The sequence below is a fragment of the Astyanax mexicanus genome, chromosome 13, assembly GCF_023375975.1.
Source record: "Astyanax mexicanus isolate ESR-SI-001 chromosome 13, AstMex3_surface, whole genome shotgun sequence".
NCBI lineage: Eukaryota > Metazoa > Chordata > Actinopteri > Characiformes > Acestrorhamphidae > Astyanax > Astyanax mexicanus.
Window position 1 is genome coordinate 44,543,624 of NC_064420.1, and position 13,627 is coordinate 44,557,250.

The window sequence follows — 13,627 nt, forward strand, 5'->3', positions numbered from 1 at the left end:
AGTTAAATAAATGTTTTATAGAATATTTAATTAGATTATTTGTTGTAGTGTTGTTCTTCCTTAACATGCAGTTTACAAAATATTTCACAGTTCTCAGATCGCAGAAATAATATAAACTTATTTTTGTCGTATTTTTTTGTAAATAATGAGTGAAGTCTTCATTTGTGAGAATGAGCAAATTGTATTTTTTTTAATAAAATTTCAAAAAACAAAGTATCGTAGTAAATGTGGAGTAAAGTGAGTGAGGCTGAAAAAAGCTTACAGCACCTGGTATTCCCAGGCGGTCTCCCATCCAAGTACTAACCAGGCCCGACCCTGCTTAGCTTCCGAGATCAGACGAGATCGGGCGTTCTCAGGGTGGTATGGCCGTAAGCGAGAGCAGCTCTCCCAACTAACCTACTTATAATTACAGATCAGGAGAATAGTCACCAACATTCTTATAATAAAATACATACAATAAAAAGCTGAAGCTCAAGGTTGTCAAAATAAAAGCTCTTTTCTTGTTTGGTATTACATTACTGAAAACCTTTTTCTCCTTGCTGGTTTTGGTTTGTTATGGTTCTTAGTTATTTTTGTTTAATTAAATATAAATCAAGATTTCTTTTTTTGCTATACAATCTGGCAATAGGTTACTGAGCCTAAGTTTTAGCGTAACAGGGCCAATTATTCAATGTGCACATAAAACAAAAAACTTTCATGTGAAATGTAAAAATACAACACAAACAAACAACACATATCACCAACAAAAATACTCAAAGCTCTGGACAGCTGTAAATCAGATTTTTAAAAATTAGTATATTAATCTATTTTTTCACCAATTATCAGGGGTGAGCGCGAACGCAGTCCCCCACTACCAGAAATTATGCAGTCGAGATTCCCACATTTGGGGAATTACGCGATCTGATTGGGAGTCTACGGTCGAGTCTACGGTCACTGTAGACTGTACACCAATCCGATTGCCGATATTTGAATACTACCGCCCTAGACGAGTCCGGACCAATCGCGGGTCTTCGTTCGGCGCTGCGCTGATAGCTTTGACGGACGCGAGTGTGCGGTAAGTCAGTCTGTTAAAAAATAAAATTTATACACATATTTAGTGGATAAAGTTCATGTTTCTTCAAATCGATGTTTGAATAACACCATTAATTAGTTAGCTAGCCTTCTAGAGAGCTCTTTGGACGGCAAGTTTATCTCTAATTAGCTATATTATCTATATCTCCGTAGCTTACTCCAGGTCGGAGATCTGTTAACTTAACTAGCTAGGTTAATAACTAATTAAATAACTATATCTACATGTTTTTTAACCCACCCCGGCTTCAGTTATGTCAGTTTCAGTTCAGTATCGCGTTAAATGTGTTCAGTTACACGAGGCTGAATGATGCGAGCACTAAATACGTTGGGGGCAATCTCTGTATTTCACTGTGGGTCTGCACTTCAACTTAAAAATAGTTAAAATTACCATTTCATCTAGTTTTTATATAGCTAGAAGCTACGGACACCATAGCGAATGCCATAAAGGTGCAGAAAGGTGTATAAATGTGTTTTGGGAATGATGGTGCTCCATCCAACATCCCAACCTCACTAAAGCTCGTCACTGTGTGCAATCAGATCCCTCAGAAATGCTTTAAAATCTAGAAATGCTTTAAAATCTAGTAGAAAGTTTTTCCCACGCACATTTACTCACGTTTTTAATACCTTGATTTTGGAAGAAATTATAAATGAATTTCAACATTGCTCATATAATGTGTCTTTGCTTTTAACTCTATCTAGAATATGGACTGATTACAGGGACAGGGATTAAGCGTAGCCCTGGATGGCATCTGTAAATTTGTCTTTGTCTATTTTCTTAACCTTCTTTCCATTTCAGAGATATTGGATCGAGAACTACCTTCCTAGTGAAGACCCGCCTGACGTGTGTTTGTACTGCCAGGGCTATCATCTTCTCTTCTACTGTATGCAATCATATCCTCACAAAAATGCTCCAAAATCTTGTAGAATTTTACGCACATTTACTTTCACAAAATCAGAATTCTGTTTTTAATAACTTGATTTGGGAAAAAATAATTAACAGGTGTTTTAACACTTTTTTCTCATATAATATATAATCTTAATTACGATTAAGCGTAGCACTGGACAACATCTGTGAGTTTGTATGTTTTACTGCCACTGTCTATTTTCCCCAACCTTCTTTCCAATTCAGAGATATCGGAACGAGAACTACCTTCCTAGTGAAGACCCTCTGGACGTGTGTTTGTATTGCCAGCTGTATCATCTTTTTGCCTACTGTATGCAATCATATCCTCACAAAATGTCTCTCTGACACTATTTTCCTAACCCTCACTATTTTGCAAACCTCTTTTAATTTCAGGGTTTTCCGGTAGCAGACCACCTCCCTACGAAAGACCTGCTGGACGTGTGTTTGTATTGCCAGCACTACCTTCTCCTTGTCCTGCAGACCAGTGTGTGGGTCAGCCAGTGGTGTGGAGAGAGGTACTCCCGCAGCCCCACACGCAGTCAAGAGCCCTTACCCCGGCCGTGCTCAGTTAATATCCTCTCCATCATCAGCCTGGTGAGTGCAGAAATTTGGGAATACCTTACTTACTTTCAGAATTGTTGTAAATTTTCAGTTAAAGCAATCTTTTTGCTTACACACACTGACACACTGAATGAAATCAAATCCTGACAGCAATCCTCCAAAATCTAAAAGCTGGACAAACTTTTTTGTGTTCCCATAATTTCTAAAGTAACAGTTAATTGGCGTCTACCTTTGTCTAGATAATGTATAGCTGTATATAAAACTGTACGTACAGTAGTATGTACTAGCTGCACCCCCAGCATACCCAACTTGCTGCTTACTTTTTAGATACTTCACCATTAATAATTTAGTGGTGACAGAATCCAAACTGGTACTTTAATACTACATTATTATACTATTACTACCACATTTCGCTTCTAATACTTTTACACATGTAGTATTTTTATACATGTCAGACTTACTTATAACGGTATGTTTTTACAATTGTGTGTTGGTAATTGAACAAAGGATCTGAACTCTTCTTTCAACATTGTGTGTGTGTGTGTGCGTGTGTGTGTTTAGCTACAGCTGAGGATGGCGATCCCAACGGTCCGCATTGTAAATCCAGATGCCCCTGTTCATCGTCAGCAGGCCATACTGGTGGCAACTAAAGAGGCCCGATGCTACAGGGACAAAAAAAGGTCTTCCCCAAACCTCCACAGGAGCTTCTGCACGAGACCACAGCACTGGCCCATGCTGAGAAGCTCCTTCGAGCAGAGGGGATTCCTGCGCCATCAAATCAGATGTGCCTGGGAAGGCTGGTTGTGCCATTTGGCCAGTACGAGAATGGCTCTTTCCACTGGCTTGTGGCAAATGATGTGGGCTACATGAAGTAGTAAGCAGTATTATATTAAATTCCATTATTAGCTGTGCATCTTAAATAGTGTGCTTTAAAGAAGTTACCTGAATATGTGTTTGCGTAAAACTACGGCTGTTATCAAGTGTTAATTTTTAGTCTTTGTAAATAACGTCTCTCATTCGCAGTTGCATAAACTATGACAGTACTAAGTTGTTTTATATGATTCCAGTATAATTGACAAGCACAGGGCAGAGGTGGCCGACCCACCGAAAAAGGGGGAGGTACTGAACCGGTGGGTGAAAGACTTCCTCACAGAATACGCAGAGAGTTTCCCGCCAGTCTCCATTGTACTCGAGGCTAACATCGACAGGTGCATCTATGGTCAGAGAGGGTTTGAGGATCACACCTTTATAGAGATGTGGGAACTCTACAGGCAGTATCCTACCCAAAAGGACAGGCCAGAGCAGTTTACTGCTGATCAGAGGGAGCTCATTAAAAAGGCATACACTTCTGTGAGAAGGTGGCTACACACACCAGTGACCCACATCACAAGTGTGCAGATGAAGAGGTTCAGGAAGTTTATTTCTGATAAGGACCAAGTAAGTGTAAACAGGAAAATAGAAGAATTGCAGAGTAAATGGACAGCATAGTGTAGTACATGAAAACTGTTCAATCAGTGATTTTATTTTTTAACAATAACAATATCAACCAGATGTTTTTACTCCTTTTTCTTTGTCCAGCAACTGCAGGCAGGCACCTCTAAGTTTGATCCCTCATCGTGGCAAGGTGATGACATGGAACTGGTTGCTGCTAGCCAGCGTGTGGAAGGCAAGGGAGATAGCAACTTCATAGACATGCATGTTTTATTTAAATGACAAGATAATAAAATAATGGACTACTCTGTTTTGTGAATTTTTAGACTCACTGAAGTCTCAAAAGTCCCCGTCTCGGCCAGAGAACAAGACTAAGAAGACTCGGGAGGCCGCTGTTCGGCCGAAGAGGTCAGAGACTACTGTCCAGCCAGAACAGCCGGAGCCAGCCGCCCTGCCCAAAAAACCTGCACCTCAGAAAAAGTGTCCCAGCCAGTCCACAGAGGTCCCCTCCGCAAGCCAGGCTCATGCCTGTCCTTTGCCATCGCAGACTGCGGAATCCCTTGCAAAAGTAATTTTTATTATAAACAGTGTAAATGAGAACAGTGTTTTATAGGATTTTTGTAGTTAAAATATTCTGTACATTTAATGTTTTGTAAATGTTTTGTATGCGCTGCATGTTGCAGGTGGAGCTGGAGGGTTGGGTGCGTCTGTGGGAAAAGCCCAACGGAATCCCCCCTGCCGACATTTCCTGGCTAAAAGAGGACACAGAAAGAGGGCTTTTCACCTCTGTTCAGGTGTACAAGGACAACGCGGGTCTGTTCAAGAGGCGGCGGGTGATGAGGTCTGACCGCATGTGGTTTTACCCACCAGAGCCTCCTGGCTACGTCAGGAGTGGTGTGCCATCTCCACAGCCCTTTTTCCGGAACCGTGTCTTTGTGTGGCGCCCTGTAGGAGTGTGGAGGTACTCCTTGAAGTGTCCTCGAGGGGATGAGTGTGTGGGAAGAGGACAGAATGTGTACCTCTACAAGTCTGGCTACCACCACCGGGTATGTATGTCTCACCTCAACCATATTTTAATTATTGCATTACAGTTGAATATTTATTACCACATGTTTAATTTTTTTTTCACCAACAGGTATGACACATCTGTGACGTGTCCAGCTGGTACACGATGGTCACTGAAGTCCTGTGCTGTGGGCCATGTACAAAGGCAGCCAGAAGTGGAGAAGGCAGCGCATTCGGCCGATGGCTAGCATGGGATTCCGCTATTGTAACTCAACTCAGCGAGGCTCATCAGGCCATGTTCCCTGCCATCCTCACCAGCAAGTGAGTATACCGAACGATGACGTGTGCGCTTTACACAAGTTAAAGCTAAATAACAGAAAGTAATGACTGTTGCTCTGCTTACAGGCGCGGTGTGGATAGAAACGTTGTGCGCCTTTTGAGGGACAGAACCGAAGGTAACACGATGGTCAAAGTGTGGCGGCAGATTCAAGAGAGTCACGTCGAGGAACACCTTCAGCGTATGGACCTGTACACCACGCTCCTCATGACTCTCGTGGAACCCGGAGGGATCGTCTCTGCATTAGGGCACACTTTCCAGGCTCCATCTCCTCAAAGGGAGCTTCCCTCTGCGCGGCTCTTGCGACATGCCTTCCTGTTGGCAGAGGCTGGTAACGTTCAGGACTACAGGAGCCAGATCCTCTCCACTTTTGGCACTGTACTGAAAATGGACTCAACCAAGAAGGTATGTAAATCAGTACATAATGGTATTCCATACAATGCAAAACATGAAAGCTTTTATTCATTTTTAATTGGGGTCAACTGTAAACATTGTTGATAAATTACTCAAAACAGAATCTACCTATGCAATATGCATTATGCCACCTAAACCTGTTTTTCAGGTGGTGAAGAAGCTGTCTGGGGAAGGTGCACGCTCTGCCGAGTGGTTCACCAGCATCGGAAACGAGCATTCCCAGGTAGTTTCCTTTGTTCTGACTTGCGAGGAGTCTGCTGAGAAGCTGAGTTGGAAGGTTTCGGATGGCCAATCAACCCGTTCCTAAAATCCTGTACGTGAATAGTGGTTGTTGCCGTGCCCAGGGCCGTACAGCAGTGGAGGTTTTGTTCCAGCCTTGGGTGGATGATGGAATGATCGTGCGTCTGGACATATTTCACTGGATCCACCGCTTTGATGTAGCCATCCGAACAGAGTCTCACTCCAAGTACGCTGCATTTAAATCTGCGCTAGCTGGGGCAGTGCTGGCCTATAACCGCACGGACTTGGAGCTACTCATCAAAGCTGTCCGAGCAAAAGATCCAGCAACGATGTCTACGGTCTCAGATGAGGTCGTTGTCCGCCACCACATCTCGAGGGAACAGCTGAAGCACCGTGTGCGGAGGGTGACTCTTGGGGCTCAGGAAACGTTCCGACTCATCCATTTGGCCATCGAGGAGCTGAAAGGCCCCGCCGGACTGGACGAGAATGGAGTGAGCCTCTTTAAAACACCTGGTATGAAAGTCTATCAAATGTTTTAATAACTTTTTTTGTATAAAGTTAATAGTAAAACGAATACACCAAATGCATGGGCTCTATAAAATAGTTTTAGTTTTAGTTAAGCCTGTACACTGTAAAAATAAATTAACTAGTTTTATTCAACCTAAATAATTACTTAATTGAAGTTAAACCAATTGTGTGTTGCAACATGCAATGTGGATGTACTTTGTGTGTATTTACAGAAGTCATCGATGAGGTGTGGGCCGCCCAGCAGCAACACCTGGAATGCTTGCAAGATCCCCCAGACATGAGCATGTATAGGGTAGCACGAACCACCACCATCAACAATGTGGATGTGCCGTTCTATAAATGTCTTCGTGGAAGCAACAGCATGGAGGGTTTCCACAAATCACTTCCAAATATGATTCCAGGTATGCAACTTATGCAAGTGTAGTCTTTATTCTTGTAACAAATGTAACATTTAATTGTGTAAATATTCTAATATGTTTTATTGCAATGTTCAGGTCCCCACTGTGCTGCACGCCCCTATCAGGTTTACCTGATAAGCGGTATCGCGCGCTGGAATTCGGACAGGACCTCCGATGCTGTGTTTGGTGGCAAAGGGCGACACCACAGAATATACTCTGCACCTCTGATCGATCGCCTCAACGCCCGTTGTCAGCAGCTGTTTGGAGAGCCTGTGGAGGAGAATTTCCGGGCTTCTGTTGATGTCCATTCTGCTGAGCTGCTCGGGTTGGAGTACCGTGTTTTTCGGACTATAAGGCGCACCGTATTATAAGACGCACTATCAAAGAACGCCTATTTTCTGCTATTTTTCCATACATAGGGCGCATCGCATTATAAGGCGCGTTAAGTGACACTAGAAAGGGTGCCTATATCAAAGTGAACAGGGGTGGCGCCATGTTTCCCTTCCCCCACCGGGGGTGGTCGCTTGCCGGTGGAGCGTCTCAGTATACAAATCTAACGTTAGCTCTTTCAAAGTCAAACGAGTGCTGGATATTAATCTACACAGATTCCTCTCCTGAAAACTGTTTATTTGGGTGAGTAACGTGCTTCAGTTTATTTACAGTAAGCTTAGATTTCCAGATGTCCACTAAGGCTTGCTGCACCAGCGTTAGCATAGCTATCCGCTAGCACGCTAGCTAGTCACCTAAACTAGTAAAGTTAACCCAAACTTAAACGACAGCGTTACACTGAGTAATCCTGCGTGTTCTGGTAAGACAGTGAGATATTAGCTAGCGATTCGTCCCCCGTAGCTTGTTTTAACACGGTAAACAAGCAGATTACAGGCTGATAAAATTCACCTCTGAGAGAGTTAGCGCTTAGCATCTAGCTAATGCTAGCCAGGCAAAGCAGCACAGACTTACAGGCCGATAACTCACCTCTGAACGGTGAACGCTTAGCGATTAGCATCTAACTCTAATAATACTGCTCCAGCAGTATTAAAAGTGCTAAATTTAGAAAATACTGATCTCTGAACAGTGAAAAAGCTAGCTAGCTAAGCGGTTAGCATCTAGCTAATGCTATTGCTGCTCCAGCCTCGGAGCGGCACGGCTCTGCACGGAGTGTGTGTTTACTGCTCCTTACACCTGACGGGTAAAATTTAGATAATACTGATCTCTGAACAGTGAATAAGCTAGCTAATGCTATTTGCTGCTCCAGCCTCGGAGCTGCACGGCTCTGGACTCTGTATAGCACTGAAACTCTGTATAACGCTGCACGGAGTGTGTGTTTACTGCTCCTTACAACCTGACGAGTAAAATTTAGATAATACTGATCTCTGAACAGTGAATAAGCTAGCTAGCTTAGCGGTTAGCATCTAGCTAATGCTATTGCTGCTCCAGCCTCGGAGCTGCACGGCTCTGGACTCTGTATAGCACTGAAACTCTCTATAACGCTGCACGGAGTGTGTGTTTACTGCTCCTTACAACCTGACGAGTAAAATCCATACAAAAGGCGCACCGTATTATAAGACGCACTGTCAATTTTTGTGAAAATTTAAAGTTTTTAAGTGCGCCTTATAGTCCGAAAAATACGGTATTTGTTCAGTCAGAGCAGTGGGGAGCCTTTCTCTCTTCAGGACATTGCCGACGATGGACCCAGTCCAGAGGAGGAGGTGGTTCAGCCTGGGCAGCTTGATCCAGATGAAGCTGATGAGGCATACCAGAGTGACGTAGAAGTGGACAAGGGTGTCCTGGATGCCGATCTGCCCCACATCACTCTTACCAGTGACGAAACCTCCACTGTTCACCCTCCAGCCTTTGTAAGTACCTGTGTGTCTGCCAGAATTTAATGTGCAGCACAACCGGAGTGCAACGGCTGAGCCTCACCCTGGGTGAACCACCTTCTTGATCATGGTATCTCCCCTGCCAGGTAAGTATGAGTTGCTCAGAGCTGATAGAAAGGAGTCATTTTGCCCTTTCTGTTTCACACAGAGGGTGAAAATACACTGCTGTATCCAACACACAAAGTACAATAAACACACAGTGCAATACACACACAATTAAAGCCTCCATGCTCCAAATTTCCACTTTACCCCTTTAAAACATTTAAAAATAATATTTTAGTGACTCCCATAATCCTTTGCGCGAATGTATAGTACCAGCCCACCACTCTTCACTCCGGACGTGTGTCCGAGTCCGGAAGTAAAAACCCCCCTTCATTTTCTCCCGCCGTTTCCTTTAAATCCTTTAATCCAGCCGAAACTACCGGATACCAGAATAAACAGCACACTATATAAACTGTTACAGCGCGAGAACAGATCTGAAAAACAAACAAAAAACAAAGATATAACACCGTTTAGCGAACGACTGCAGAGAGGAAATACACTACATATCCCACAAAGCACCGCGATCTGTTTCAACCAATCACGATCGTTCCCTTTCTCTCAGTCGCAATAGCTTATGTTCCCTTTCTTTCCCTCCCATACCCCTCGGTAGCATTTAGCTTGGATATGAGAACTGGCCTAATGAACTATTAACTATAATTACTGTGTTTTTAACTGTACATATATTGCAGAGTTAAAATAGACCAATTCAATTTATATACCCTTTTATCTTAAACTCAAACCTCAAGATGTTTACTGTCACATCACAAAGTACAGGTGAGTGAAAAACGTGCAGGTTCCCACTCGAATGCAGAGAACAATATTTACAACGGAGTAGAATAATAAAATAGAACAGTAATATATATATAGTAGATCTGGAAATATAGTTGCAGTCAGATAATTCCCTTAACCCTAGGCAAGACCATGTTTGTTTTTTGTTCACCAAAAGAATTTGATTCTCTAAAATATTTCTCTGCCTTTGTTTTTCGTATTTTCATTTGTTTTATGTGTCAGACTGTTGGTTCTCTTATTTTTGTCTTTACAATATTATTAATAATATTAATCAATATATTATAGTTTTTTACCTTCAATTTAACACAGACGCACACCTGATTCAGAAACCCGGGGTTTAATTAAGAGTAGCAGGAGGTGCTTCCAGGACCAGATTAGGAAAGCTCTGCTTTATAGTGGTAGGTTAGTGTATATTTAATTTTTTAAACCCTTATTTGTTCTAAAATAATTAAATTCCACTTAAAATACAATATTATGGCCTGTTTATAATAACTATAAAGCGGCGAATAAACAGTTTTCAGCATCACAGCCTGTAGTTTAGTGCAGCTGGGTCCACCATCTTTATTCAGCTTCTCTTTAAGAAGTCGAGCTGAGCGCCATCTTTCATCAGTAGAAAACTGTGTAAAACTGCCAGCACTGGATTAATAAAGCGGCTAAATCTCTATTAAATAAAGAACATAAACTGATAGAATAATGTTTACCAAACACAGAGTCAGAAATGTGGAGTTTAAGGAGGTAAAAAGAGCCTCCAAGGCGTTCTGCTCCTTTGTTACACTTTTCACTCAATTTCAGTCCTAAAAATTAAAAATTCGCTCCTTACCTGCATAATAAACACCTGCGTGTTTTTACACATATGCTACAATTGTTTACATATTGATCATTTTGTTTCTGTTTATGAGCATGGGGATTAGGGGCCTGTGCAGGTAAAAATAATTGTCTGTGTAAGAAATCCAGTATAAATATGTGTTTGTGGATTAATGCTTTTTAATGATTTTCACAGGGGTATCACAAGAAATGGCAGAAATTCTTCCTGTAGCAGTAAGGCATATAATAAGGTCACCTTGTATAAAAACTGCACAGCAATTTAATCTTTGAGTTTAACCTAACAGATACAGTGAAAATACACTTGTGCCTTTGCACATTTTATGGCAAAATAAGAAAAATACCCATTAAAAAAGGTTTATTTAGGAAATATAAACAGCTCTTCAGTATCTTCACTTGCAACAGTGCATTTATAGTTCAGTTTGACTGCTGCCAGTAGGTGTCAGCATTTGTTCAGGAAAAGTGACAACATAGGAAAAGTCTGTTACAGTATTACTCAAAATTTACTTTTAATGTGAGATTATTAAGGTTTAAAATAACAAAACAATCCATGTAGATATATCTGACAGATTAAATGGAGGCGGACATGATTGTTTTTTTTTGTTGTTGTTGTAATAGGTATGTGTCAAAAGGGAGAAATGGTCTATGTATTGTCTTTGTTGGTTGGATTTCATTTAATTACGGAGGGAAAATACATAATCGTACTTGAGAAAAGTATGTCACAGATTGACCATATAGATCAATATTGCAACAAATAATTATATAACATACATTATATATTATAAGTATTTACACATTTATGCCAAAGTTATTTTTAACATTTTCCTGTTCTGAGATTCATCATGAATTATTTTTTTGTATTTGTATAATGAGTTTTCTCGTATTTGTATACTTGGTTTTAAGATTGACCAATGTGATAATTAACAATTTTTGAATATACAGCTCTGGAAATAAGTTTTTTTTTATTTTACCAAATTGAAAACCCATGTAATATAATCAAGAGGAAGATGCATGATCACAAGCCATCAAACCAAATATCCAGTGTAAACTGGTGGAGGTGAACATGCCAAGATACATGAAAACTGTGATTCAAAACCAGTTATTTAACCAAATATCAATTTCTGAACTCTTAAAACTTTACGAATATAAACTTATTTTCTTTGCATTCTTTGATGTCTGAAAGCTTTGCGTCTTTGTTTGTTATTTCAGCCATTTCTCATTTTCTGCAAATAAATGCTCTAGATGAAAATAATTTTATTTGGAATTTGGGAGAAATGTTGTCTGTAGTTTATAGAATAAAACAACAATGTTCATTTTACTCCAACATATACCAATAAATAGCAAAATCAGAGAAACTGATTCAGAAAATGAAGTGGTCTCTTATTTTTTTCCAGAGCTGTATAAACAAGAGTTAAAAAAAAAAAGTAAACAATTTTAAAGAAAGCTTACAGCACCTGGTATTCCCAGGCGGTCTCCCATCCAAGTACTAACCAGGCCCGACCCTGCTTAGCTTCCGAGATCAGACGAGATCGGGCGTTCTCAGGGTGGTATGGCCGTAAGCGAGAACAGTTTTCCCTACTTACCCTCTTATAATCACAGATCAGGAGACGTGAATACAGCCTAGTGAAGTTCATTTCTGTATAGTTTTACCATTTTTCAAAATAAAGTGGAGTCGACTCATTTAGATTTATCTATATGCGTTCCAAAACAAACAGTAAAGTTAGTTATTAAAACTATATAGCATATAAACATGTATCACATCATATTTCTGCAGTGAAACAGAATCTATTTTATTAATCTAAAATACATGCAGGGATGTTTAGTCAGAGAGCTGTAGTTACGGGCTGGGTGACTCCTGCCAAAATAAAAGTCCCCTCTCACTTGGCGTTGAATTATGAGAAAAATGTAAAATGAAAAAAAAAAATATATATATATATATATATAGGAGATATAAATGACACTGTTGTGTTTTTCTGGTAAAATTCACCGTTTTAGGTTTCTATTTTTTATGTTTTGTTTTGCATTGTTATCTCCTAAATGTGTCTTAAAAAAGGGGGACAAAATATTTAACATTTGGCTAATCTGACCATATTAAGTTTTTGATTTTTGATTCAATTTAAAACCCTATTTGAAGCTTATACTACCTTCATTTACAATTCACTTTAAAATGGAATTTAGTTACATGCATAGCACATATGCTATGGTAACAGCGGAAGAACAGCTTAAATAAACATTATTTATATTTTATTTCTTGTTTGTGGTATATATTTGCCAAGTGAGAGTATTTTTTATTATATGTATTCTATTATAAGAATATTGGTATGAATAAACTCTCTTCTCCTGATATATGATTATAAGTAGGTTAGTTGGGAGAGCTGCTCTCGCTTACGGCCATACCACCCTGAGAACGCCCGATCTCGTCTGATCTCGGAAGCTAAGCAGGGTCGGGCCTGGTTAGTACTTGGATGGGAGACCGCCTGGGAATACCAGGTGCTGTAAGCTTTTTCACTCTAAATGCACTTTATCTCTCACTGTATTAAACATTGTTCTACATGATACTTTATTTTTTCAGAAATTAATACAACTTATTACCAGATGCTGTAAGCTTTTCCCACCCTCACTCACTTTAACCATTTCAGACCTGAATTATCTTCAGTGATGGAAAAAAAATAAGAGTGCTGTTTTCTGTCTGTAATGCACAGAAAAGAAGACAAATTCTACAATAAAATGTATATAATAAATAAATTCAATTAACTAAAATATTTAAACATTTATTTTTGTTTGTTTCCATTTTACTCAAAGTAATATTTTATATTACAAATTGACAGTTTTATTTCATGAACCATCCCTAAATAGTAAAAAGTAATTGTTATAGATATAGTGCAGTGGGCGTGGCCAAGTTACTGTTTCATTGGTGTATAAACTTGTTCATTGACTAGTTCATGATCTGCATATATAAATATATATATATATATATATATATATATATATATATATATATATATAGAGAGAGAGAGAGAGAGAGAGAGAGCACATTTTGCTTTGATAGCATTCTTGGCATTCTCTCTGTCAGCTTCACCAAATTGAATATGTGTTCCTTTCATAGTTTTTAATATGAATCTACAATGTAGTACAGTGTAGTAATACAAATAAGTAACACATATTAATGAGAAAGTGTTTTCAAATATATCTTAAGTTTGTTTGC

General features: G+C 39.8%; 1 protein-coding gene and 3 non-coding genes across 4 annotated transcripts; 2 read left to right on the top strand and 2 right to left on the bottom strand.

Annotated features, from left to right (window-relative positions):
* Positions 1-255: 255 nt before the first annotated feature.
* LOC125780692 (5S ribosomal RNA) lies at positions 256-374 on the bottom strand. Its single transcript, XR_007423972.1, has one exon. It is a non-coding gene; the product is annotated as a 5S ribosomal RNA (ribosomal RNA).
* Positions 375-2,050: 1,676 nt separating this feature from the next.
* LOC111194054 (uncharacterized) lies at positions 2,051-6,012 on the top strand. The gene is made up of 9 exons (XM_049463098.1): positions 2,051-2,569; positions 3,098-3,410; positions 3,604-3,973; positions 4,115-4,202; positions 4,294-4,535; positions 4,651-5,013; positions 5,103-5,293; positions 5,378-5,714; positions 5,872-6,012. The coding sequence occupies exons 2-7, from the start codon at positions 3,196-3,198 to the stop codon at positions 5,106-5,108; spliced, it is 1,284 nt and encodes a 427-aa protein (XP_049319055.1). The 5' UTR covers positions 2,051-2,569; positions 3,098-3,195; the 3' UTR covers positions 5,109-5,293; positions 5,378-5,714; positions 5,872-6,012.
* A 5,852-nt stretch (positions 6,013-11,864) lies between these two features.
* Positions 11,865-11,983, bottom strand: LOC125780693 (5S ribosomal RNA). The gene has a single exon (XR_007423973.1). It is a non-coding gene; the product is annotated as a 5S ribosomal RNA (ribosomal RNA).
* An 822-nt stretch (positions 11,984-12,805) lies between these two features.
* Positions 12,806-12,924, top strand: LOC125780694 (5S ribosomal RNA). Its single transcript, XR_007423974.1, has one exon. It is a non-coding gene; the product is annotated as a 5S ribosomal RNA (ribosomal RNA).
* Positions 12,925-13,627: the final 703 nt, after the last annotated feature.

What these genes read in the sequence shown, in the direction of transcription:
- LOC111194054 (XM_049463098.1), top strand. Translation starts at nt 3,196, where the DNA reads ATGCTACAGGGACAAAAAAAGGTCTTCCCCAAACCTCCACAGGAGCTT. An exon ending in GATGTGGGCTACATGAAGTA is followed by an intron (nt 3,411 to 3,603) that starts GTAAGCAGTATT and finishes ATATGATTCCAG; the next exon opens with TATAATTGACAAGCACAGGG. An exon ending in TTATTTCTGATAAGGACCAA is followed by an intron (nt 3,974 to 4,114) that starts GTAAGTGTAAAC and finishes TTCTTTGTCCAG; the next exon opens with CAACTGCAGGCAGGCACCTC.